Here is a 27,818-nt window from a genome sequence, read left to right on the forward strand (position 1 = left end):
TTTATTTAGTAACATGCGTATAATAATCATTTCTACAATTATAACTTACATTCAACGAAAAATTACATAAGATACATTTAAGACTAACTAACGACTGCGCCACATCAACAACCCACAATACCACTCACCAAATATCGTTTCGATAACAGAGAATATCAGATTATTATAAAACAATATATAGAAATGATGATAATTTACAATCAAAATTTTTCACAAAATCTAATAACTTTTATTATAATATTGAATTGAACAGATTTCATTCGCTCTTCAATCTCTCAATTTATATAGGTAATTCTTTGAAGCTTTTTACAAATATTATTTAATAATCTAATCCTCTCTAATAATATTTCGTATTCAAATCATTAAATTTTTTCATTAAATGAGCAAATCTCATGGTTAATAAAATTTGCTGTGAAAAATTACTTAGGTATATCGACAGTCGTATTTTTCTTAGAAAAATAATTGCATAATAATAAATAATTAATATAATGTATGTACAAGTGCGATATAAATTTGTATAAACGTAGGTAGATACTTAATTTATTCACTGAGACAACCTTCACATATTTATTTATTCAGCAAGGGTGTTTGTCAACAAAATTGTGTTATTCACCGATCATATTTTATTTCAACATCGTATATTTTATATTAACCCAAAAATAGTTTTTTCATAGATAGATTTCTCTATAAATGATTAGTATTGGACAATTTCAAAGTGAAATAGTTCAAGTATCTAGGGGGTATATTAAAATCACTCATTCTTAAATATTCCTAAACCAGGACTAAATGTATGTTTACAACAATAAAAATAAATAAGTGACAACCTAAATAAAACATCTAGGAATATAAAATTTCGTTAACAGACATTTATCGAAATAATTAACAGTTTACCTTCGATCTCTGAGGAAGATTTGCAATGTAATGAGTATTTGTATAATGGTAATATGGTTAACGGTTTCAAAAACTCCTACTAAATTTATTAATGAATACTACATCTCATTTATTTTATACACCTGGTTCAGAAATATTTGGAAAGTCGTCGGTAGAAGCTTACGCTTTACGATTTACTCTAGCCGATCTAAATTAAGAGATATCAAATATAAAACGATTGACATAAAAACAGATACCTCAAATCAGCTTATATTAGATTCGTAGTAAAACTAAGCTGCTAATAATCAATATAAGAATAAATTTATTCCTCGTATTGAACTGTAATAACCATACAAGGTTGTCAATATCTTTTGTGTTCTCTGTGAGGAGGAGGTCGCGAATCACGCCATTCTCTGCCTTCTTTATGTGGTCTACTTTCGTGATGATGATGGTGGTGATGGTGTCGTTTCTTCTCGACGCCTTTAGCGCCACTGTACAAATCCGAAACGACCATTTCTGAGCCGTCACGATGTCGTTCTGTTCTATAAGGCTCGTCTAAAGTTTCTTTTCTACGAAGTGGTGAATGATTCGTTGCGTTTGTTGCACGTAAACCAGCTTTTGAGCCAGCAGATTCGTGGAGATTCTCCCATGCTTGACGATAATATCGATTGAGAGCTCCGTTTCGGGACTCGGAGCTGGATGAATCAAAAGAAGCTACAGTGTTGCAGTCTGGGGATGCTCGATGTCGGTAATGTTTGGCACTTTGGTTTCTGCGAAATAAAATATGTATGATTATTTCAAATTATTAGATTGAGGAATTCACAAAATACGAAATATTAATTGGAAATATCATTCAGTTTAAGTTTTTCAATAATACGATACAAATCAAGAATCGATCATTTCTTCCTTTGTTTCAAACATTCTAGTTCAAATTTGGATCGATTTTTCTTATTTATTTGTGAGTAATAATCTTTTATTCGTTATCAAAATGTTTAAAGTATAATATCTCTGTAAATTCCAATCGTCTCTTTGAAAGTACCAACACCAAAAAAACCATTTTGTTCACTGCCTTATGATCATTTGTTAGAAGCTCGTAATGTTAATAAGACCTGCTAATACACCTTTGTTGTTAGAGAAGATCCTGTATATAAAGCATCCCACGTATACCTAACCATTCGTTAAAAATATTTGGTGTTCCTAATCGTATATAGACAACAAGTTTTAATTTAATTATCTGTGCTGCTTAATTAGTGCAAGACATGCAGTGCAGTGCGGGTCAGCTCACCATTTTACACTAAAAATCTTCAGGTACTTGTTTCTACATGGGGTTGGAAAAGTATCCCGCTCGGTGGGACCGATAGCTTCGGGAAAATTCCCTGCGGCCAATTTGCTGATCGGGAAAAGGTAACGCCAACAAGGTATACCATCGAGAGGGCATCGCGCTAGGGGAAGGTAGTCGATGGGATGATCTGGCTGACGTACCCGCACTGCTACCGCAAAAATTATGAATTAACATTTATGCCAATTCCAAATATACAGTTATTTCAGGTTGGGAGTGGTTTCTGTTTGAAAATGGGTTAATATTATTATTTTGAAATATGAAAGTATAAACGAAGATATACTAAACTACCAGAACACCAAAGCCAATTGTTAGTTTTCCTTTCATTCCGTTATAAAACATAATTTTCGCTGACCTATAAAAAATTTAGAAATTTTATTCTAATAGAAAAGAAGCATTTTTAATTTAAAACAAGATAATAGCCTTTTGGAAGAGTTTATATACTATAAACGAATAAATAACCAAAATACAGCAAAATCTGATTTAAATATTTATTGCTAAATAAAGAAAAATGAAACAAATTGAGGAAAACATGCAAAGCACGGCAAAAACGCTGCAAAATGGGACAATAAATAAGAATGCGAACTCAAGACTATCCAAACCAGTGATTGGTTAGGTTAGGATGATTGATTTATAGATTTCAAATATTTCCGATCCTTCCATCAAATTATCCACGCTGCTTCATTCTGTTCGGATATTCCTTCATCCTTTGAATAGCTCATACTTTATACAATACTTTGATCAAAATACTAAATGCCGGTTTTACGAAAGCTGTAGTATCGACTTATTGACTGACCTTCGCACTAATATTACTATAGTTGTAATTATAGCTGCTAAGAATATAAATCCACCGAAAGCTCCCAAAGCTATAATGGCTCCAAGATTCAATTTCGCACCGAAAGCTTCCTTTCTTTCTCCATCAACCGAGAGTGGTACATTAACGTTGGGTGTTTCTCCATGTTGTATATTAGAACTACCAGCTATTTCGTTGTCTTGAGGATGTCCTGCTACGATTATAGATGGTGGTATTGAAACAGTTGATGATCTAAGTTCTGTTGGTGTTCTGCAACATATTACAATTCATACATATTACAACTCGAGAAATAATTATTGTACGTAGAATAACAAAATTAACCGTAAAAACTAAGTAAAAGGTAACATGGAATTTAAATTATAATCTTATTTTGCTGCTATTACTACTTTTGGTTAGCAATACACTTATGCTAACGCTGAATCCATAATTAGAAGCATTTTTCAAGGAAATGACCTTCATACGCTCTGCCGTATCCTTGTCAATGTCAAAAGTGTTGATAAAACCTTTCCCTTTTAACGCATTTCTTAGTTTCGAGAAGAACCAGAAATAACGTTATGCTAAATGAGTAAAGACGATGTGCACAAGCAGGAAGACTATGAGCAACCACAAATTCACGTTACTTGTGATATGACACGTTATCATGATAAAGAACAAATCCTTTATCCAGAACATTTTCTTTCCTGTACGAGATTTTGAATTTTTGAATTAGTATTCGAAGAATAAATCTTCTATTTGAATAAACAAGTTTTTCACATATAAAACAGTTACTACTCAATGTGTTGAATATCCAAGTTTCACGACAGACGTTGCATAAACGACTGAAATGATTTCAAATTTACAGTACTTGCCTTAACAGCCGAGGCCATAAGACATATTAGTTGAAATAAATACTCACCTTGAATATGGTCTTCTAGTTCTGTTAGCTATTTTTACAATATCAATGCCTCGTATAGTTGTTGGTGATGGGCGAGTACCTCTTGTTCTTGGACGAGTTGTGGTTGTAACAGTTGATCGTGATAGAGTTGTCGTTACTGTTGTTGTTGATGCAAATCTTGTCGTTTGTGTCGGTTCGGGAATTTGCACTACTGTTGTTGCTACCACTATAAAAAATAATCAGAATCTCATTGTACGAACAATTTTTCTCGATATTCCGTGAATAAATTAAATGTACTCACTTTCACAAGTTGGCGGCAAATTGTCATAATGTCCGTTGGTTAAACATGTTAATATTTCTGGTCCATTTAATACGTAACCATTGTTACAACTGTATGTTACTTCCATTCCAAAAATTGTAGCATTCGATATATCAACATTTCCATTTTCTATTGGAGCGGGCGGTTCACACTGGATGGCTGTAAGAAGATATTAAGAAGATAATAATCAGTGCTTGATGTTAAAGGACAACCAATAAAAACAATTATGTAGTATAGAGAAAATCTAACGATACTTATGAAAGTATTATGAATATTTAGTTGAGTGCGACAAAAATCAGTGGGCTTCATAATATGAATAGTGTGAAAATGTATCGAATATTCAAGAAAGTAAGTTCTATATTATCCAAAAAGGTGATTATCGATTACAAGCTGAAAACGTACCTTCACATCTTGGCGGCGGTCCGTTCCATCTTTCGTCGATATCACAGGCCAGCTGTGCTCGTCCAATCATCTCATACCCTTCATTACAAGAATAAATAACTCTTGATAAATAGCCAACACTATCATTCACCAAATTGTACTCTCCATTGGATATATCCGCTGGATATCCACACTGTATTCCTGAAGTAAACAAAATTTATTCAAGTGAAATAGTAAAGAAAAGCGATAAGTGATTAGTAAAACGGCTGAAAACTATACTCACTTTTACAGACCGGAGGAAATTCGTTATAAAATCCAGTTTCTAAACAAACTCGGGTAGCTGGTCCTACTAGAAGGTGACCTTCATCACAAGAATATTCGATTGTTGAACCAACATTGAAGTTTGGAGCAATCATTGTAGAGTTTGGTGGTTGTTCGGGACGTCCACATGCTTTCGGTTCTGATTAAATAAATAAAATTACAACTAAACAATTTTCATATGCTACTGGATACAAAAAATGGTATATTTGTTTAATTCTTCGCATATTAGAAAAATTAGATTAATAATAAACATTACACTTACGATGTTGACAAATATAATTTAAACGCATTGTACAATCTGTATCGGACCATAACCAGCCTTTAGTGCCGTCATAGCGGGCGCAATCTCCATTGCCAACTGGTAGATTCCAAAATGAAACTGTAACGTCTTCGGCACTCAACCATTTCCATCCGCGGGTATCTGGATCTCTTATAGCTCCCATCCAATATTGCCCTCCAGCGTCGCTTCTATGCCTTCTCCACAATTCCCAACTAATGAATCCTTGAAGAGCAGGATTGCTCTCGTCGACCAAAGTTCCTCCTCTTGATCTACAGAAAGAGAGAGCTTCGCGGAAAGGTAGAGGCTGTCTATTATAGAAGATGTAGCATTTTCCATTGTAAGTTGCTGTACTACCTAATTAAAACAAAAGTTTGTTATATTTTGTTCGCAAATAGAATAGAATAAGTTGAAGAAGCTCCTCACTGTAATATTAAGATCAATACTTTTCATATAATTGACTCCAAACTCCAAAAAAATCAAGTTTTTCTATATTTAGTTCAAATTTCATCCTGTATGACGAAAATCGAGAATTTGATCTTTAGATTATAAATTAACGTACGACTATGATTTCTTGATTTAAAAAATTAGGGTTCTGAGAATTTACTTTACGGTAGTTTTCAAATAGTACTTTAACGGAATAACTTCCACGTTTCAACATCTGTTGAAATCTCATCTGTCACCTGTATTTACAAGTGAAATCTAACAACTAGAGTATTCTCAATAAATTTATTCCTGAGAATTTATAATTGGCGTACAGCGTACAATTTTTATATGAAACTTTCACTACAATCGTATATCTTCGTTTTTTATTTATCAGCTTCTCATCGTGAGAAACAGGTTCAGTTACCAACGGGAAGATTATTCTATACTTCATTCATCAACATGTAGAATATTTACCACGCCCCGAATATATTGCTTCAATTTTCACGCGTTTTTAATGTTTTCTTTGTTACGTTTAGATCCACATATACACAACATATATTTTGAAAACTTATACATTGGAATGAATGAAAAATGCAAAGAATGTTGTTACTTTGTATGCTTATGCTGTTCACATTATGTTATCAATTGAAAAGCAGAGCACTGACCTTTTTGTATTAAAATTGCTCGAGTCGAAAAAAGCTCTCAAGTGGAAATCATGTCAATAACCACTCTGGAAGAAAATCTAATCTGTATATTGATGTATGATGCTGTAAGATAGTCGCTGTAATTTGACATATAGAATTTATTTTATATTTTGTTTATATTACAGAAAAAAAACGTATTAGTGATCTTGAAATTCAACCAATTTGAACACAAGATATCCATTTCATATTATCTATCCACCATTTATCTTAAAAATTGTATACAGCTTTTACCCGCGGCTTCGCTCGCATCGAATCCAATAAATAAGTATCAGAAATCATTATAATAGAAAAGAACGAACTCTGTAGCTATATTAGAACCTGAAATATAGATCTTTGAATGTAGAAAAATTGCCAAAAACCTGCAAAAATCTATAACTCCACATTGAATGTCCGCGACTAGCTCCTCTCCAACCGATTTAAATGTTCAAAAACTCAAAAGAAAGAAAGTGTTTCAGCGAGGGTTCTTAAACCAAAACGAACTCTGTAGCTATATTAGAACCTGAGATATAGATATTTGAATGTAGAAAAATTGCCAAAAACCTACAAAAATCCATAATTCCACATTGAATATCCGCGACTAGCTCCTCTCCAACCGATTTAAATGTTCAAAAACTCAAAAGAAAGAAAGTGTTTCAGCGAGGGTTCTTAAACCAAAACGAACTCTGTAGCTATATTAGAACCTGAGATATAGATATTTGAATGTAGAAAAATTGCCAAAAACCTACAAAAATCCATAATTCCACATTGAATATCCGCGCATGGCTCCTCTCCAACCGATTTAAGTGTTCAAAAACTCAAAAGAAAGAAAGTGTTTCAGCGAGGGTTCTTAAACCAAAACGAACTCTGTAGCTATATTAGAACCTGAGATATAGATATTTGAATGTAGAAAAATTGCCAAAAACCTACAAAAATCCATAATTCCACATTGAATATCCGCGACTAGCTCCTCTCCAACCGATTTAAATGTTCAAAAACTCAAAAGAAAGAAAGTGTTTCAGCGAGGGTTCTTAAACCAAAACGAACTCTGTAGCTATATTAGAACCTGAGATATAGATATTTGAATGTAGAAAAATTGCCAAAAACCTACAAAAATCCATAATTCCACATTGAATATCCGCGCCTAGCTCCTCTCCAACCGATTTAAGTGTTCAAAAACTCAAAAGAAAGAAAGTGTTTCAGCGAGGGTTCTTAAACCAAAACGAACTCTGTAGCTATATTAGAACCTGAGATATAGATATTTGAATGTAGAAAAATTGCCAAAAACCTACAAAAATCCATAATTCCACATTGAATATCCGCGCCTAGCTCCTCTCCAACCGATTTAAGTGTTCAAAAACTCAAAAGAAAGAAAGTGTTTCAGCGAGGGTTCTTAAACCAAAACGAACTCTGTAGCTATATTAGAACCTGAGATATAGATATTTGAATGTAGAAAAATTGCCAAAAACCTACAAAAATCCATAATTCCACATTGAATATCCGCGCCTAGCTCCTCTCCAACCGATTTAAATGTTCAAAAACTCAAAAGAAAGAAAGTGTTTCAGCGAGGGTTCTTAAACCAAAACGAACTCTGTAGCTATATTAGAACCTGAGATATAGATATTTGAATGTAGAAAAATTGCCAAAAACCTGCAAAAATCTATAACTCCACATTGAATGTCCGCGACTAGCTCCTCTCCTACTAAACCGATTTAATTGTTCAAAAACTCAAAAGAAAGAAGGTGTTTCAGCGAGTGTTCTTAAACCAAAACGAAGTCTCTATCTTGAACAGAACCTGAGATATTGAGGATAGAACGTGTGTATGTGAAAAACTCCCATAAGTAATGTACAGGGGGGAAATCGCATTTGAGTATAACTTGAGAATGGTGAAAATTAGATGAAATCCGATGGTTGATGGCTGATCTGTGCATCAATACCTTTCATTGAAAAAAAAAAATTAAGCAAATCGGTTGGGTAGAACGCCTGAACGGACTCGGAATGGAAATCATCAATTTTTTTAATATATATGATATATAATTGCAATTTAGTTGAAAACAAAATTATTTATGTTTGTTTTATGCTACTATTGTTTAAAGTTTAGTATCTATCTTAATAGACATCGTCAAATAACTTACCTGGTGGTTGATCTCTGAACTGAGGACATCTTTCAATCGGTAATGCTTGATCTGTATAAACGAATGCCTCACAAATAGATAGTTGGCTCGGAGTAGGTGCTTCTAAATGCACACTTACAAATGCTCCAGGCATTGGAGGATTACAAGGAAGAAATAAGGGTTGACCCTCTTCTAGAAACCCTGTAAATCGATTGCAAATTGGATTCGTACCTAAATCCGGTCTGTTGTTACCAACTCTAACAATTATAGTTGCGGGTTTTTTGGCTCCTGTAAAAAATAAAATAAAATGTGTAATAATATAGAAGAATAAAAATATTAATATTTGAATTTTAATTATTTTTTCAATCACACTTCATTGTAGACTAAATTTTTCTACTTATGTCATTTAAAAGAAGGTATTAAAAAGTCCGAGAGAGATGGTTGATACATACTTTTCGAATTCATTCACTTTTCAAATTTTATATTTACCCTTTTTTGTTACTAAAAAGCGGACTTTTCATGTATGACACTTTCTTATTTTTTTGTTCTTATTTTCCAATAAAAATATGCAAATTTTATTGTGAATAAATCATGTCAACATAAAACAAATTCCTCAGTCGATTATAGATTCTTATATATATATATATATAATGCTTTCATACTGTATTCGTCGTCATCGTTTTAAATTGTAGGTTAAGGTTAAGAATGTCATGGCCAAATTTCTTCTCTAAAGACCTTCGTTTATATTCCATTGACCCAAAGATGCAGTTGTAGCTCAGTCGATGCGTTAACGCAAAGAACGAAATTATGTCATCTTTTACAAATTTTCCTATGTCGCGAAAATAAGAATTTATCAACAGTGATATATATTTGGCTATTTTATTCTCATTGAGCTTATTAGACGACCAAAGTGGACAAAATAATTCAATAACTATATAAAATCATGAAATCGGAACTAAATGAAATTTTATGTGATTGATTTGTTTTTATAACTCAAACTAAAAAGACATTAAAATGTTTCTTAGCTTAGTTTCAATACTCTTGTTGTTGAATTTCTCTGAGCAAAATTGAATCCTATTTTACAAATTATTTTTTATTTTAGTATTTTAACATTATGCTTAGATTTTATGTTTAAGGAAACTTAACATTTAGTTGAAAGATATTTTAGAAAAGGAAAAGTAAGTCCTACCTCTGTTTTATGACCCCGGACACATGGGTTACACAAAGGACTCTTTTTACTTTTCGGAGTAATGCATATATTTTAGTAAAACATCTGTAATTTTACGATTCTTAAGGAGAGGCTTAGACCTCATTGTAAATATTTTATTATTAGTTTTTCAGTCAGTACAAACCGACTCTTTCAAGCGTGAGGACGCTTCTCGAAAACGTAGTCTTTTAAATAAAGACTTAATATATGAATGTTAACCACTGTGTATTTCATTTATAAATATAAAACCTAATAATCACGATTACCTATCCATAACTTTCAACACTTGTAAATGTTAACTATGTATATCTGAACACATTGTAAACAATTTGTAACATTACCTAACAAATGGAATTTAAATATTACGAAATGACAATAGATAGGAGTGAAACAAAAATAGTAACAATAGGTGATAATTCAAAAATGCAAGGAACGGATTTAAGAGGCTAAGAGAGGAGTTTTTAATCACAAAGAATAAGGAAGAAATGAGCCAAAAACTGCTGAGAGTATTCTATTTAAATGGAAAATACGATACAACTGAGCAAAATATAGGAAAAATGGAAATTAATAAATAATAAACGAGAGATAAGAATAAAGACATTATAAGCAAGGCGGAGGGAATACTGAGTGGGAAGAGAAGCTAGCGAAAACAAAGAAAAAGAAAGAGAGGAAACAGTTCGTGAGAAAATAGTCAATAAATGAGTGCTTAGCGAGCACATATAAATCATCAGCTATATCAACTCAATAGGAGTATTATATTGTCACGTCGTATTTACATTTGAATAATTTGAAATTATAATATCACATAATGGTCCTCGATTGCAGCGATAATGAATGATTAATTTAAAACTAATTTGGATAATATCTTCGTGAGACAATATTATTTGTAAAATTATACCCACTGAAATAAGGAAAATTTCTTTTCACACGATAGTTAATGCTTTTATTAACCCAGATAAATAAAGATACCTTAGGAAGAAACCATATTTATTTCCGGTGGCATTAAGAGTAAGGTTACTCAAAACCGGAGTATTAAATTTCAAATTTAATTTTAGATACGTCCACCCTTGAGTTTTTTCCAAAAAATTCAACGCATATACAGTGACAAGTATATTAAATTTAACAATAAAATGGCCAAGGTATTGTTTTTAAAAATACATGAGCTTTGATTTGTTTCTAATTTCGTTGTTTTGTAGTCTTCACAATTAATTAAATGGAATCTGTCTTAATTTTTATCTTGCTGATAAAATTAAAGATACTGGAAGGAAGTATTGTAATTATTAAACATTGAATTATTTCAACAAAAAAACGTGTTTGTGAGTACTCACCACAACACGGCTTTCCGAAATCCAATCTCACCAACTGTACCATATACGGCTCTAGAAGATTAACATACCACCAAGGATTTCTTTCGGGTTTCGTTAAAGTACAACTTTCTCCACTAAAGAATGCGCTCGTACTTCCGTCTATTGCCTTTTGTGGTATACCTCCAGAGTCTGTACTAACTTGCATGGGAGCTTTACCAGCAGCAACGTTCAAAACTGAAAACAAATTTTCAAATTTATGTTTCGCTCATTTTCCGAAATTCTTTTATATCAATACGCAATCAATATTACATAGATGGATACTCCACAAAATATACTTTTTCATGTTTTGTCTTTTTTATCAGTCATACTCTTAACTGGAGTTCAGTTTAGTCCAAAATATAATTATGAATTTTCAATAAGTGGTTATTTAGCAACGACTCTTGCAATTTTATACATTTCCGTGAAAATATTCACATCCTTATACGTTAATTGATAAAACTGATTTATAGTAACAGCATAAAAATATACAAATGCCTTCATCATGTTACACTTTCTTTCATTCCAGAAGTGATAATGCCATTACAGAGAAAGTGATTATGACTAATTGGTAAATGCAAATCGATTTATTGTGTTAGTTTAAGTAATCGGTGAGAAATGTAAATATTTTCGATTAGTTTCCTGTCTCTTTGGATCGAATTCAATAAATCGACATATAAGTTGATTTTTTCCAAATTATTTTCTACCGAAATGAAAGAAAACACTTGAAAATTCGTAAAGGTTGAATGAGGGCACATCTATAACAATTTAATTTTCTTTTGATAAATAATTTTTTATGAAAATTGTATACTAAGAAAAAGAACAGATTCATTATTGTGTAGCTTTTCTTTTGATATAAATTTTCAAAGGACGACATGAATGTAAGTTCCCATTTACATCAAATAACTTTTTAGAAAGAAATATCAAACATACTTTTGCGTATAATGTCTATTGAAACTGCCATGTTCGCCCACTAGAATTTTTCTCATGAAAAATATCTAAAAATATTTCAATTTTTGTCCAAATCTTTATATATAAAATAATAGTTTAACCACACTAATTTGTAACGATTAATAAAATTGCGAAGAATCTGTATATGATGGTAGGAAATTGCATTCATTAAGTGCTCTGTTCAGGTCATCGACCATCTTACAAGAGGAATGCAGGTAAAACTGTAAACTTACCGTGTAAAACTAGAGCTGCCGATTGCAATGATGGAATTAAATTAGAAAAAAAAAGCATGAGGAAATGAAGGTAAACGCTAATTGAACATATCACCAAATATTACTAGTGGGGAATTTTGTCTATATGAAGCGAAAACTGTAGTTAAAATTCTCTTGGTTTTAAAATTATTATATCGTCATAATTTTATATTATAAACTCTAACATCATACACATCAAATATACGAATTGAATCAATACAAATTGTACAAAGTATGTATAGAGTACAACATTGTATACTTTCATAAGTTGAATAAATACCTACTATTAAGGTATCTTTAAAAAAACTGCAGTAACGAGCTAAGTTCAATTATTAATCGATTTTATTCCCGAATTAAATTGATGAATTTGAAACAGATAGACAGGAGAAAAATATAGACACTTTGGAAATGGACTACTTAAAAAGATCATGCAGGATATCTACAACAGATTATTTACGGAATGTAGATATACGACGAAGAACGGATCGAGTATACACAACTTCTGAGATATTACAGACTAATCAACTGGTGCGGATGGAGCAGAGCAGATGACCGAGAAAGCATCGATGTATCAACCGCAGAATAGAAGGAGACGAGGAAGACCCTCAAAGATCTAGAAGGAAGGAATCGAATAAAATATGAAAGACAGAGTTATCCAGGTAAACAAGTGGATAGATAGAACAATGTACGCAATACTGGATGCGGCTAAGAAAGCTATAAGACCCCCGCTGTATATATATACATTAATTCTTGTTGTTAGTTAGAAATCGTTAGCAATAGTTATATAAGTCTTTAATAATTAACACTCCCCATTTCCATATATTCCTCGATTATGAAAAATGTATTTTATTAAATAATAAAGTTTACATATGATGGTGAAAGTTTTTTTATCATGGCATAACGAGAGATTTGTACATTCCAATGGTAGGTAAGTATTACTTGTTACCACGTTTGGTGGTAGTTATGGTTTATTATGTTATTTATGTTTTACTTCGCTGGTTTTATCACTAGTAATGAAATTTACTACCTAGTAAACCTACAGTTGCTAAGTTCTATAGAAACTTTTGGAGGTGGAAGTTTTCCATTTGTGGTAGTTTTTTTTCAATTAATTTGACCAGTGTACACGTCAAAAGAGTGGTATAATTATGGTATAATGCGCAGTTTTCGCAAAGAATCTGAGGCTCTTATATTTCAATATCCCCATAATTTCGTAACGCAACAAATCACATACGTACACACACACTAGTTCCACTTTACTTATTTCGATAACTATAATTATAAGTCAATAAAATTGCTATTGTTACATTAAAATATATATTTATAATGTAAGTAATAATGTAAAGACTAATTTTTATCAATGACTTAGTTTGGGCGTCACAATCATTTCCAATAATTTTCCCAGCCCGCATTCAGATCCATATCTTCTGATGTTTACTGCTGATTGAAAAATATGCTATATTCGTAATACATTTAGTGAACCTTGTAACGAAAAGATGGATCTTTTCTTAGCTTTATTATCATTGAAAGAATACTCCTTCGCTCTGCCTGGAGGTAATAGACAAAGCAATTATAAGAAATGTACTAACCATACATAGTAATAGAGAAAAGTCTTGCACTTAAGTTATAAAAAATTATGATCATAGTTTGGTCTGAAAACTATCAAAACAGTATTTTTGATGGGATTCAAGGTACAGGGATTTATTAAAAAAATGCTGTAAACAATTTCTATAAAAAAAAATTTAAGTATACGGAAATGTAACAACAAATTATGTGAGTTCACAACGGAAAATATCAAATTAATGGTATTTTTTACAAAAACATTTTATTAAGACGGGATTAGGCCAAACCTTAAATTTTTACGTGAAACTAATGCTCTATCAAAAAAAAAAACAAAATCGAGACGATTTATTAGGAAAAATTATACATCTCTGTAATTTATCATAAATTCAGTTATATGAATTCAGTATGATAAAATCGTAATTTTAACCTTATTCATTTAAACATATCAATATGCCATTTAAAATTTACAATATACCAAAAGAGAAATCATTTTCTTTCATTTTACATGTCTCTATTATAACTATTATACTTCTATTTCATCAAACAAGTTTGCTTATATTTAACACCGAGTCGTTTAGGATACAAGTTACATCCTAGTGCTGTAAAATCGTCATTGGAATTATTAAGAAAGTTTTTACGGAGTAATATGACTAATAAATATCATAACACGTGCATAATTTACTTTCTAATTCCAGCAAATCAAATAATTTCGTTTTTTAGCACCCGATTGATGAACTGTAACATCAATAATTAATTTAAGTTTTTTAACCTTTTGGTAGCGTAAATTCTAGAAATAAATATGAAAAAATTCTTAGCAATTTCCGAAGATTAAGGATTTACCTAAGCGTTCGGTCGGTTCTTATATAATTTTTGTGAATAATATGTTTTAAGACGAACTGGAAGAGAATATTCTAGCAAATAAATTCATGAAAATACAATTTAATAAAGCCGTCTTCTTGTAAACAGACCTCTCCAAATTTCTTAGTAAGAAGTTTCTTAGTAGAATTTTATATGGAAAAAATAAGTATTTCGAATTATCTATTTTTGATAATTATGTCTAAAGTCTTATTTCTTGATTTTTTGGAATTAAAATTTTGTTTAATCCGATTCTCCACGCTCATAACCAATTATAACTGAGTAAACCAATTACAACATGTAATTACCCCAAATATTCACCAAACGAGATTGTCTTCAATACTAACAATTGGTTATTACATTTAAAGAAGAGTGTGTCGTTAAATTACATTTTAGTTTGTCGTAGTTTGTCGATTGGCCTAGTTAACCCACCGGTTTATTTTTCGAGGACAAATTTTTCGTATTCAATTTGTGTAGAGCTTCGAGCGGTTTTGGAAATATGGGGTTAACCTGATTTACCCTTTTTTAGACTATCATTTAGTGAATAATATCTAGGTTAATAATTTCAAGTTGCAAAAAATGCCAGAATTATTAAGTGAAATTTTCGAAGTATGCAGAAATGAGAAAGTCTGTTTAAATATGATATAGCAAAACTCCGTATTGATAAATGGCGGTCTTGTAACTCAAAATTTATCAGATATTATACTTTTAATATAAAGAAAGAAAACAAAAAAGTATTATGATAATAGTAATAAAGCAACAGGTACAAAAAAGAAAACAATAATTATTTCATTAAAAATATGAATAATTTGTTGATGATTTGCAAGACATCGTAACAGAAGAAGAAAGACGTGATAAAATAATTGAGAATAAATTAGGATAAAAATAAGAGACGCTTTTGGAGAACTATTCAAGATACTGTAGGGAAAAGTAGACCAAAGAGGATTGAGAAGTGATTATCATCTTAAATATCTAGAGAAAAGTAAGAAGGATGGATAAGTATGACTGAATGTTTTTGAAGAAAATTCTCATAAAATATCGGAAGCTTACTAATAGAAACAAAGAAAAAATTTTCAATTACGTGATTATTAACGAAATTGAAACAGATAATAGATGGACAATAAGAAAGGAATGAAAATTATAGATGGGAAATCATAGCCTGCAAATATGCTCAGTGTCAAATCACAAATTGAATTGATCAGTTATTGCAAGAACTAGTACGAAAACATTATAATATTGAAATATTTTTTATAAATAAACGTATGTAAACAAACGGCACTTTATTGACTTAATCATTTCCGATAAAGTTACTTGCGACTAATTATTAAAATATAATATCGTTTAATTGAATAATCTAATTAAGCTTTCACATTTTCTAAGTGAAAGCAAAATTGTTTTTCCAAAGAAATACATTTTATAAATAAGTTTTTTCCAGTTCATATTATAATATATATATAAACCTTTAAAATATTATTTTTTATACACAAAATTTGACACTAGTATGTTCAAAGTTTTTGAACTAGAATTTAGTAACTTTTGAGAAGATTCGTTTATTTTAAATAGATTTGGAATATTAAAAATTATTTTCTAATTTCTCTTCATTGTCATCAGATTTTCTCACGTTTTGATTTGATTTCGGTACAATTTCAAAAACCAATATGTACTTCTTATTATTGTACTGACTGTACATTACGGTGGCGATGCTGGAAAACACTTTCTTTTTTCACGAGTATTTTCTATATGCACTTTTATTACGGTCTGATGAGCATAGATAAAACAGACGTTTACAGTTTATGAATGATATCTGGTTAGTGGTTAGCATGTGAAACCTTCCGGTTAATACGCGAATAACACAAATTTTCTGAAAGCAATCACGTCTTAATTATCGCAAAATCAAGATGAAAAACCCTTTCTACAATAGGAAAATATCAAGGAAATTGGCTCGAAGACTGCAAGAAAACGTAGAATTCCCATTATGCTCAATCGCTATTCTGAGTATTCTGAATATCTGAATTTTTATTCTAGTGAACCAAACAGTTTAGCACATAATGATTTTTATACACATTGTATAATTACCAGATATACACCTTACGAAAACGACAAGTACAATAATATATAGTCAAAACAGAAACATCGACCGACCTCATTTTTACTATATTGTCGTGTTTTTAATCTTGTAATAAACATCATATCTTCAACACTTCCGACTTCCAAGTAGGTCAAACTTGGAATAATGCTCGCTCGTTGGATTCTTATTTATTATTCATCTCGTGTTATTAAATAGTTAAGTATCTTTAGAATTCACTTTTTAAATAGATTATAATTTAAGCTTTTTTTGTTTATGACTTTGCTCAAAACTATAAAAGTTTTGCAAATTAATCAAAGAATCAAAATATCAAATATCTATTCAATATGGTTTTTTTGGCCAAAGATAATGTAAAATCCGCGGAAATTTATCGAAAATTATTTGAAAAATTCGGTAATGACCGCCTCTCCAAGTCTCAAGTGTATAAATAGTGTATGTCTTTCCGAAAAGTCCGAGATGTGACGTCAACGTTGTAAAAACTCGGTTACTCCAAAATTTGAGCTAACTTCAGAAGTCAAGACTTCTGAATTTTGGGCAGAGTCACACGTTGGAAAGTTTGAACGCGTCTTTTGGAGCGATATAAAGAGGAAGGAAAAAAATTATTGTACCGAATATCAACCACAGACGAGACTTGGATACATCCTGGAGAGTAAACGCGCGTCTATGGAGTGTAGATCGAAAGAATAAGGCGCGCCAATTAAAGCGAAGGTTAGACAGTCAACGGGAAAAGTGTTTTAGAACATGAGAGGAGTAATTGCGGTTGATTTTTTCACTGAATATCGCGCAAAATTATAGAAAAACACGATGAAACCTGTCTACAGATCAAAACGAAGCGATATTCCAATCCGTAGTGCGACAGTGCTGCAGGACATCGCCTGACCGCATACAGTTCGTCTTACGATGGAAACGTTGAACGAAAAATGTATCCGAAAGCTTCCGGAGGAATAGCAAAAATATATAGAGTGTAACTGAAACTATCTACAGAAGATTGTAAAAAATTTCAGCTCTATAACTTAATAAAAAAAATTATTATTAAAATATATAGATACCTTATGAACTATCGATTCTGTTTAACGACAAAACTAAAATGATAATATAAACTTGTTGTCGATACCTATTTATATATTATTGAATTTGTAACTTACCGCAAAATGGTATTCCTTCTGGAACCCATAAGCCATTTTGACATACCCTTCGAGACGGACCCAATAGCTCAAATCCTCTCTCACAGGAATATGTTGCAACAGTACCTGGACCCAAATTCTCATCTGAAAATACTATAGAAGAATGAGCTGGGGCTCCAGGAAAACTACATTCGATAGGCGTTTCGCATAATATTCCTGAAAAAAAAACGAGATCAGTATGTCAATCTATAATTTCCAATTTTTATTTCACATTCACACAATAATTTTACTGGTATTTCTAATTTCACCACCAGCTTATCCAGTCAAGTCAAGTCTTTATTCCATTCATTCATACCTACGTGATTAGTAATAATTTTCATTCATTATTATTTCGTTTCTTGAGTAACTGACCTATATGTGCATTTTAAATTATCGCTTATGGAATATTAATTATTATGATATTAATTCACATATTTCTATATACGAAGATGACCTTCACCCGTAAGGAAATAAAAAAAGCAACATCCGCGATATTAAAATGACATATCCTTTTAAAACAGACAAAATATTCTATTGTCTCATCATTTAGCGTGCATATGACTTCATGGTACTATAAACATTAACATCGATAATATCAAAATGATTACAGCAACGTATTGCATGCTTTTCAAAATATGGTACAATGTGATACCTATTAAGATTATTGAAGAATATGGTATTTTATGAAATTATTAACCAGGCCAAGATCATTTTTGATGTTTTCCATAATTGATATTCACCGATCCACAGCAGAAATAATACATCCAAATTTTCAAATTGTAACCAACGACTTGAAATGGACATTATTGTCTTGTTTAATGAAATCCATATCAATAAATCGTGTGACTAATTGAGAAAAACATATTTTTTTACCAAAAAATCGATTTTATTCATCAATGTAAACTCCTTCAAGGGCTATACTATCATTCCAACGTTTCTCTAACTTCTCGATGCCATACTTGTAGAAGGATTTGTCTTTTGTCTCAAAATAGGCTCCAGTTTCAGCAATTGCTTCTTCATTTGAGCTGAATTTCTTACTAACGAGCATGTTTTTGAGATAAGCTAATATCCAGTAGTAATTATGGACTATACGGTGGATGGATGGTGAAACACTTGTTTTTTCTTCGACATATGAGGCTGTTTTTCCTTGATTTTTTCATTCAAACTATCCAACCACTCTATATAGTATTCGCTATTGATTATCTATCCCTTTTGGAGATAGTCGATGACCAATATTCAAACGCATTCCAAATTACTGAATCCATAACTTTCTCAGCCAACTTTTGAATCTTTGGACGTGATTCACCGGCTGTAGTTCACTCAGATGATGATCGTTTAGATTCCAGAATGAAGGAATTGATCCATATTTCATCCATTGTCACATATCGAAGCAAATATCTGATTTATTACGTCTAAATATGACCAATCATTGCTCTGAATCATCAACAAGTGGTTGTATGCGATCGACTGTGAGTAAACGCGGCACCCCCTTCGAAACAAGCTTTCTTATGATCAAATATTCATGTATAATTGTAAATCTACGATTAAATATAATTTTTTTGATGTTTTTTGCACGATTAGACGATTCACCATAATCGGTGTCTGTACGACCACGTTTAAATACAATTAACTAATAACTAATGGTTCTTTTCAAGGGAGCAGATTCCGAATAATACTTTTGAAGTCATTGCCAGCAAAAGTAGCTTCACTTAAATGGCTGTCACTTTTTTCTCACTTATCGAAATGTCATGAAATTTGACATATAGCCTTTTGAAAGTTGGTACTTCATAAACGTCATATGGATTTGATATTACCAGCGTCATCTTTCTGTCAGTCACACGACTTATTGAGTGAGTATACGAATAATAAAATGTATTTCATGAATGTCTTATAAGTAAACCGTATAAATTACTATTCAATAGAATTTGTTAACGGTAAGTAACTTCGATATCAATCATCATGATAAAGAATCTGCATACAAACCAATCCTAATTTATACTAATACCAACGGAATCTGCCTGATACGCCATTTGCCATATGTCGATTATAATAATTAAATGTAAAATTTAAATGAATTTCGACCATAAATATCTTGCCTAAACAATAGATATCAATGTGTGAGATATTGTTATAACGAATGGTTAACAAGCAATAACTTAAAGCTATAATGCCATGGCATTAATACAATCATTAATTATCACCAAAAATAGTTGATATCCATTGTTATTTGTCAATAAAATCCCAATAAAATCACCAGCAATATATGGTAAACTTCCAAAAAAGACTTAAGTAGTTTGATTATGGATAATGTACTAATTTCAAGACTGATGGGTTGTCTGATATAATGAGTTACATTATTCCCAGAAGTGCAAACGCAAGCAATCGCAATAAAATAAAAAATAATTGTCACATCATAAAAACAGTTATAGGAAATAGATGTGAACAGCATCTAATGTCGTTTACCAAAACATGTAATTGCCATAACGATGCGTGATACCATATTTTTATCTGGTCTAATAGTTCGGAAAATGTCTTCTATTCTGTATTCTTTATAAAATTTTTGTAATAATTTTTAATGTAAAATCAAATATTTAATGAATACTATCTTTATTTCCCTATTAATTAAACTGAAAATGCAACTGAAGACGTCTGAAAAATAGAGAAAATCAGATTCGCGTTCATTTCCTGCTTCATAAATTATTACGGAATCTATGTAGCTAACATCTCTTGAGATAAATACGTAAAACTTAATACGCACGAATAAGCACACGACGCTTCACATGCGCTGGGCTTTTGTTGTAGGAATTGGAATTTTTTTTCAATTATACGTAGGTATTAAAAGCAATTTTAAATTTTCCTGAATTGAATTAAAATGGTATTGACACTCGGTTAAACCAGCGTTACATCTGTACTCTAAATTCTACTCATTACAAGGTGCTTTTCAACAGTTTCAAGTCAATCAATCAAGTCAATCGTGAGGTCTATTTCAGAATAAGCTGAGCCAGGCATTGTAGGTATTCTGACTTCGCTAGAAACATAGTTTCAAAGTAACGCCACATAGTCTTTTGAATATGAAAACTTTTCAAACTTCCCCATAATCGTGACCATTCAAGAAATAGTGCAATTTCGAAAATTTGTTACGTAGAGACTTTTTATCAAATAGAATATTCCACGCTTGTAATATAGCGCCTGTACCTTCTACTGACTTATTCATAACTGGATAATTTTCTTTTATCGTTTTTATATTATTAGGGTGATCAACATTTTTACGTTAACTCCAGTTTGTTATTAAATTTCCTTTCTAGAATATTATCTAATATTTTCTGTTTAATTGTTGTTTTTAGAATCAAATTAAAATATGAACATTATTTACTTACTTTCACAAAATGTTTTTATGTAAAAAATATGGGTTAATTATATTACATGAGTAATAATTCAAGTTTTCTAGGTTTAAAATTATTTATTAGTCGAAAAATCCAAGCAATTTCCTTAGTAATATTATCTCTATTATTTTCTTGACCCTAGCCAATTCAATTCATAACATTCGAAAACAAAATGAAAAAAAAAACATAAACCAAAAGGTAAAAAAGTGTATTCCAGCAATATGAAGGCGTACAACTAATTTCGTATCTAGGAAATCAAAATAATTAATTGTGCTAGAAGTTTTAGTTTTGAAAATAATAAAGAGTTTTCCAATAAGAGGTGTTATTTTGAAAAGCCCGCTATTTCGGTAAATATCACTTTTGAAGATGTCATTTTTTGACAATTGACAAGTAGAAACTACGCCATTAATGAAAATGGAACGATACACGCTTCAACAACACATTGAAATTATTAAAATTCACTATAAAAATGGTGAAAGTTTGGAAGAGACGGTTCGTAAAACTAAAACATTTTTGGGTCGACGTGAAGCCCCTTCTCGGACCGCAATACAGAAATTGGTGGAAAAATTTGAGCTGTTGGGACAAGTTAGTGATGTGAAGAATAAAACCCGTGCACGTCGCTCAAGAACAACTGAGAATATTGCTGCTGTAGCCCAAAGTGTTGAAGAAAACCCAGGTTTGTCTATTTCTCGTCGTTCTTTGGAATTAGCCATTCTACAAACGTCATTACACCGTATTTTGCATAAAGACTTGGGTCTTAAGGCCTATAAAGTTCAGTTAACACAAGAACTCAAGCCGGCCGATCATTAACAACGTCGTGTCTTTGCTGATTGTGTCCTTGAAATAAATGAAAATGATCCGGAATTTCATCGAAAAATCATCTTAACTGATGAGGCCCATTTCCACCTTGGTGGTTACGTCAATAAACAAAATTGTCGAATCTGGGTCTCGGAAAACCCAAGAGTTATTGTTGAAAATCCTCTCCATCCTCAACGCGTGACTGTTTGGTGCGGTTTATGGTCTGGCGGTGTCATTGGACCTTACTTTTTCGAAAATGAGACTGGAGCAACAGTTACGGTGAATGGATTGCGCTATCGAAAGATGATTAATGATTTTTTATGGCAGGAATTGGATGGTATTGATTTGGACAACGTTTACTTTCAACAAGACGGCGCTGCGTGCCATACAAGCAACGAAACCATCTCGATCTTTTACGGGAAAAATTTCCGGACCGTGTTATCTCTCGAAGAGATTATCACAATTGGCCACCGAGATCTTGTGATTTAACACCTTGCGACTTTTTCCTTTGGGGCCAACAAAGAAAGATAAGGTCTACGCCAACAGTCCAGCATCGATTCAAGACCTCAAAGATGGAATTCGTGAGGCTATCGAGGACATAGGGCAGCCGCTTTGCAATTTGGTTACGGAAAATTTCATGAAAAGGATATGGTCCTGTAAGCGCAGTCGTGGCGGCCATTTGGCTGATGTTGTGTTCCATTATTAACGGCATACCTTCCTCTTTATAATGAAATAAACATCCGATCATTAATCTCAAAATATGGCATTTTTCTTTGAATATCAAAATAACACCTCTTATTGGAAAACCCCTTACTACTAATAATAAAATTGTGAATATTTTGATGTTTATTATTACAAGTTTAAATTAAAATGCTCCAAATATCTTGTAGAAATGATTCATTAAATATTAATGTTGTCCCTGTTAAAGGGACAACATGTGCCTTGGTTTTATCAAATGCCATAGAAAAAGAGATTGAAAAAAGGCATAGAGTCTGAAGAAATGTCTGTATATTACAAATATATTTGTACAATTTTTATATTGTTGGAATATTGAAAGGCATCGTAACAACTAGTAATTTTTCCCTCTGTTAACTTAGATGATTTTACTACAGTCTATTTGTTTTAATTCTGAGATCAATTGTAATTTGTTGCTATTTTTTCTTATTTATTCTTGTATAACTTGTTTGACGTAAGCAGCAAAAATTTGATACTAAATTGGGTCGTGATAGTTTAGTAGCAGACTTCAATATTTAATATTATGGTAGACTTATCAAACCTCTTCCTTTTCTTTGGTAATATTTCAAATTTCTATTATTATTTTTATATATAATTTATGACGCCTTCTTGAAAAAGCGCGAATCACACGGTATTTCTTTATTTATTAATAATATTCTGATTTGTTGGATGGGATACGTAGTATGTTTTATACTATTATCCAGTTAGAAATGTGATTTTAGATGTAATTGGGAAATAGTTTGTCCTTTTTTGACTGTGTATTTTATTTGAGGAATCGGTTTTTGTTATTTTCTTTCTGACTACCTGTGACGTCTTCAACAAAGTCTATTTTTATTTAAATTCTTCTAATAGGATTGTTCACCCAGAGCCTTTTCAAGGAAAGAATATTTAAAGTATTGTTTTATTGGGAATTTTGTCTATATAATCCTTTACCTATTGTTAGATTTATAATTAATTTGATTATAAGGATGTCTTCCCAGTCCTTATCCTAATGATATGATGATGATTGTCCACAATCAAATCAATTTCATAACTCGATGCAATCAAACCGTTAATGCGTCAACTGTACATTATCAACAATAAAAATTATAAACGGTATTATAAAACTAACGTAATAATATACAGTTTATATACATTTTTGGTGACGCTCATTTTCATCAATCAATTTGCAGTAGGTCAAATATATCTGATAGAAATACCGGTTCGACAAAATGTTGTATTGAGTCAATTACTACCCGCATACTTCACGTTTCTATTATTTTACGTCGTACGTAATACTTGTACAATATTGTCACGATATAATCCAAATATACCGGGTATACCAAACTATTAGATTTTTTTATACGGGAGTAATCCGAGGAGATCGTTTCAGTTAAATATTTGTATTTGTGTTTATGAAATATCGAAACACTTTCAGTTTTCAGTTATTTTATTTTTACATGTAAACTTATTTCTTGGATGGCCAGAATAAATTCAATTCAAAATTACATCTGTCTGACCCAAGTCTCGATCAGTGTTACCAACATAACCTCTCAACTTTCCCTATCTAGAGCGCGAAATTCGAATTAAAATATAAAAATGCTTACATACAAAAGCAACCCTTCAAAGAACAATGATTTTTTTGGAAACAAATCTTAAAAATTGTTAGAGTGACTTCGACAAATTCGAATAAATCGAAAATTGTTTATTCCAATACCGACTACATTGTATATAAACGATAGTGAATTTCAATCAACAAATGGAAACAGATTATGCTTCTGCCTAAGAGCCTCGGAAGTTCTTCGAGCGAACTGGTCATTAAAAGAGTATCAATTTTCCATTAACCAACACACCTTCATTAGCGAGAAGGCTAGCAGTCTGATGATATATCTTTATCATCTATAAACGATTTTTTCAGAATTTTTAACATCTTATCATGTTTTACTCTATCGAACGCTTTTACAACATCGCGGTTTATCTTCGCACATCTTTTAATCAACACTTGAATTGTAAACAATGCTTTACACGTACCCAATCCATTTTATAAACCAAATTCATTGTTTTCTATTCCTTCTTTTTAAATATACTTGTTGTAGATTATTTTTAAAAATGCTTTCCCCCTGAATATGTGGATAGACCAAAGTAAATTTACGAATAAATGGTCATTCACAAATATGAACACAGTTTGTTACAAAATCATGAGCTGATTAAAACTGTCATAGATAATATATACAGAAACAAATTGTAGCAATTGGATTATGATGGAGATATGTTGAAAGAAACTACGTGCCATTCAGAACAAGTATTCAATAAAACTTTTCTACTTATATTCAAAATAAAACACGGTTCGGAAAGGAAAGGAAAACTGGAAATATCACTAAATTTTATAACAATGTTTTTACGGCATTCGTTTATAATCAGGCAATAAAATTGAACTGTTATTAGTGGCAGCTGACAAATTTGAAAAATAGTTGATAATTATCATATCGGAAGAAAACAATAAATTCGCAAAATTCCTTGAACAATTTGTCCAATAAAAATTCAACAGATGGAAACAATTTGTCGGCTTCGGTTAATAGTCTTGGAGCTTTATAGAATTATTAGAAATTTTCTGAAACGGGTACCATTTCTTCGAGAATATTTGTATTATAAACGTACAGACAAAAATTCATATCCAATATGAATTGGCATATATTTCTTTCAAAGCCCAATATATTTTGTGATATTTTTTATATGGGACAAATATCATATTATCTAAAAAATAGATTGAAATCTCATTAATACTATGAAATAATAAGATTTCATTTTGATATTTGAATAATATTTCTGCAGTTTAGAACTCATACAGATATATCTGTGATAAAATAACCCATTTACCATTTGCGACATTTTTCGATCTGCTGCACACCGTTATCTACTGTACGCATTCATTCAAATACTTCATTTCATTAAAATGAAATAAAAACCGTTTACCTTTAATGATAGTTATTCCAAAAACTAAAAGCGACGTTATAAATCGACTATTTGAAATAAAATTCGAATCAGTCATCATCGCACACATCTTTCTAATGATATTCGCGTAAAAGTTATAAAAACATCAACGGTTTTTTCGCACCTGTCGTTAGTATCAGGTTCCGCGGTACCGTCAGCACTGACCGTGGAAGAAACGGTTGAAGACTGTCGCAAAACCAGGCCGACCGATTTCTTTGCACCAGAAGACACCCATGATGGAACTCAGTGGCGCATAATGGTTGAAAGAAAGTGGGGCCCGCTGAAGAAGCTTCGCTATGTGTCATTAATATTCAATATAATTCTTTAAAAATTACTCATCGTCTTCGACACCCGATTATGGCACGGTATACTTTTATTTTTGGACGTAATGCTATAAAGGATGATGAATTATTTTAATAGGATTTACTGTTTCAGTCAGCTCAGCATATAAAAGCTGTAATTTGAAAATCATACAATATATTACTTATAATTATATTTTTAATAGATATTTATGAAGTATTGTCGAATTATGTTGTTTTCAATAGATTTTTCATATTTTTGCCTAGTATATTGTACAAATTTTGTTTATCATTTTAACAGAATACTACCTCTTTATGACTACCCAATCCATTTTTGTTTGAGGAACAATTTTAAACTCACAGTAAACCATTAAAGATCTTTCATTGCCTTTTTCCTATTTTTTTTTTGTTAGTACGTAAACTTCTGAAATGTTCTTAATAAATATTCACATTTGGCAACGATATGACAAAAAACTTTATCGATACAAGCCAACCTTCCTAAAAACCAACATAATCCTTGTTATACAACCAAAAGGGTGAAAAAAATGAAACAATTAATCAACATCTAACCTTTTTTAACTACCTGTAGGAGGTAATCACTTAGTTGATATTCAGTCGAAGCAAATGCTTTCGAGTAAATAAAGCAAAACAAAAAGAAGATCGGTCTGAGCATACATCCAAAGTTTCAAATATTCGGCTCAAAAAAATAGCTTCTCTCTAGTGTCTAATTTCATATTTTACTTGTACTGTAGGAAAAACTATAATGATACTTCCTTCCCATAACATTTGGTTCCTATTATTTCCATTTCTCTGTTTTTTGATTTATTCACACACTTCTAAAAAATGGACTATCTTGGCTTATATTTCTATGACCGAAACGATATTAAACTTATTTTTTAGTTAAATATTCATTGGAAATCGTCCGATATATACTTTTTACTTAACGAAGAATGCAGATCGAATCCGCGTAAAATTAACAGAAAGCGTTTTAAATTTATCTACTAGTGGATCAAATTCATTTCTCACTTTATTGACTTGTCAATTTTCATTTCCCACAGAAATAGACATCAATATTATTTCATATTCAATTTTATTCACACGAATCGTCATAAAATTCTTGAAATAATAGTTTTCTCTTAAGGACGTCTCTGTACTAAAACTGAGTCAGAATAAAGTCCGAAAAAAAATTTTTCTATAACAAACCATTAAAAGATAGCCCTGGACTACGTTAAATAAATAATATTGAAATTAAATGATTATGAAATTCTTCTCTATATTAGTAAATAAAATCAGCAATTATGATAAAAACGATATTATATTCTGATGAGCACATTATAAAGATCCGGTGTGCCTATTACAAAATTCGCCTTGATTAATAATTTCTTTGTTTTGCTTGGTACTTATTTACACATATTTTATGTCGATTATCAACATTTGCGCAACAAGATAATATGAAAATCCAGGATTACAAGGTTCGAAAATATTCGAAAACAATTAAACGGTTTCTAAAAATAACAAGATCCAGTGAGAAAATGTCACAAAAGATAGGAAATGTCTAACATATAAATTAATAATCAACTTTTTAGTCCTTAAACCTTTCTATATGTTTTTCTTGAAAAATCGTCTCGATTTTATGCCTCTTTTAATAAAATATTAATTTCAGACAACAGATGAAAATTGACGGCCTATTTCAGTCTTTATCAAAATAATAACCACAATAGTGGAAGGAATGTTACTATTATTTGCAAAACAGATACATAGAAATAATAATTTTAATAAAATAGGACTCTTTTAAGTTATAA

The 27,818-nt window shown here is 31.2% G+C and overlaps 1 protein-coding gene across 2 annotated transcripts; it reads right to left on the reverse strand.

Moving 5' to 3' along the window:
• Positions 1 to 25,905, reverse strand: LOC130893703 (uncharacterized). 2 transcript variants are annotated; one of them, XM_057800013.1, is made up of 11 exons: positions 25,700 to 25,905; positions 17,814 to 18,008; positions 10,951 to 11,163; positions 8,437 to 8,703; positions 5,181 to 5,552; positions 4,881 to 5,057; positions 4,619 to 4,798; positions 4,199 to 4,375; positions 3,919 to 4,123; positions 3,006 to 3,272; positions 1 to 1,640 (listed from the first exon to the last, which is right to left on the reverse strand). In XM_057800013.1, the coding sequence occupies exons 1-11, from the start codon at positions 25,785 to 25,787 to the stop codon at positions 1,232 to 1,234; spliced, it is 2,550 nt and encodes an 849-aa protein (XP_057655996.1). In that variant the 5' UTR covers positions 25,788 to 25,905; the 3' UTR covers positions 1 to 1,231. The 2 variants fall into 2 exon arrangements, with proteins under 2 accessions (XP_057655996.1, XP_057655997.1); XM_057800014.1 differs by lacking the exon at positions 25,700 to 25,905 and adding an exon at positions 18,148 to 18,224.
• Between the last annotated feature and the right edge of the window lie 1,913 nt (positions 25,906 to 27,818).

The sequence above is a fragment of the Diorhabda carinulata genome, chromosome 5, assembly GCF_026250575.1.
Source record: "Diorhabda carinulata isolate Delta chromosome 5, icDioCari1.1, whole genome shotgun sequence".
In the NCBI taxonomy this organism is placed as follows: Eukaryota; Metazoa; Arthropoda; class Insecta; order Coleoptera; family Chrysomelidae; genus Diorhabda; species Diorhabda carinulata.

Bases quoted from the DNA above. Each gene is read 5' to 3' on its own strand.
- LOC130893703 (XM_057800013.1), bottom strand. From the start codon at position 25,787: ATGTGTGCGATGATGACTGATTCGAATTTTATTTCAAATAGTCGATTT. The intron at 5,058-5,180 runs GTAAGTGTAATG...TTATTTAATCAG, and splicing joins AAATTATATTTGTCAACATC to AACCGAAAGCATGTGGACGT. The intron at 4,799-4,880 runs GTGAGTATAGTT...TGTTTACTTCAG, and splicing joins ATTTCCTCCGGTCTGTAAAA to GAATACAGTGTGGATATCCA.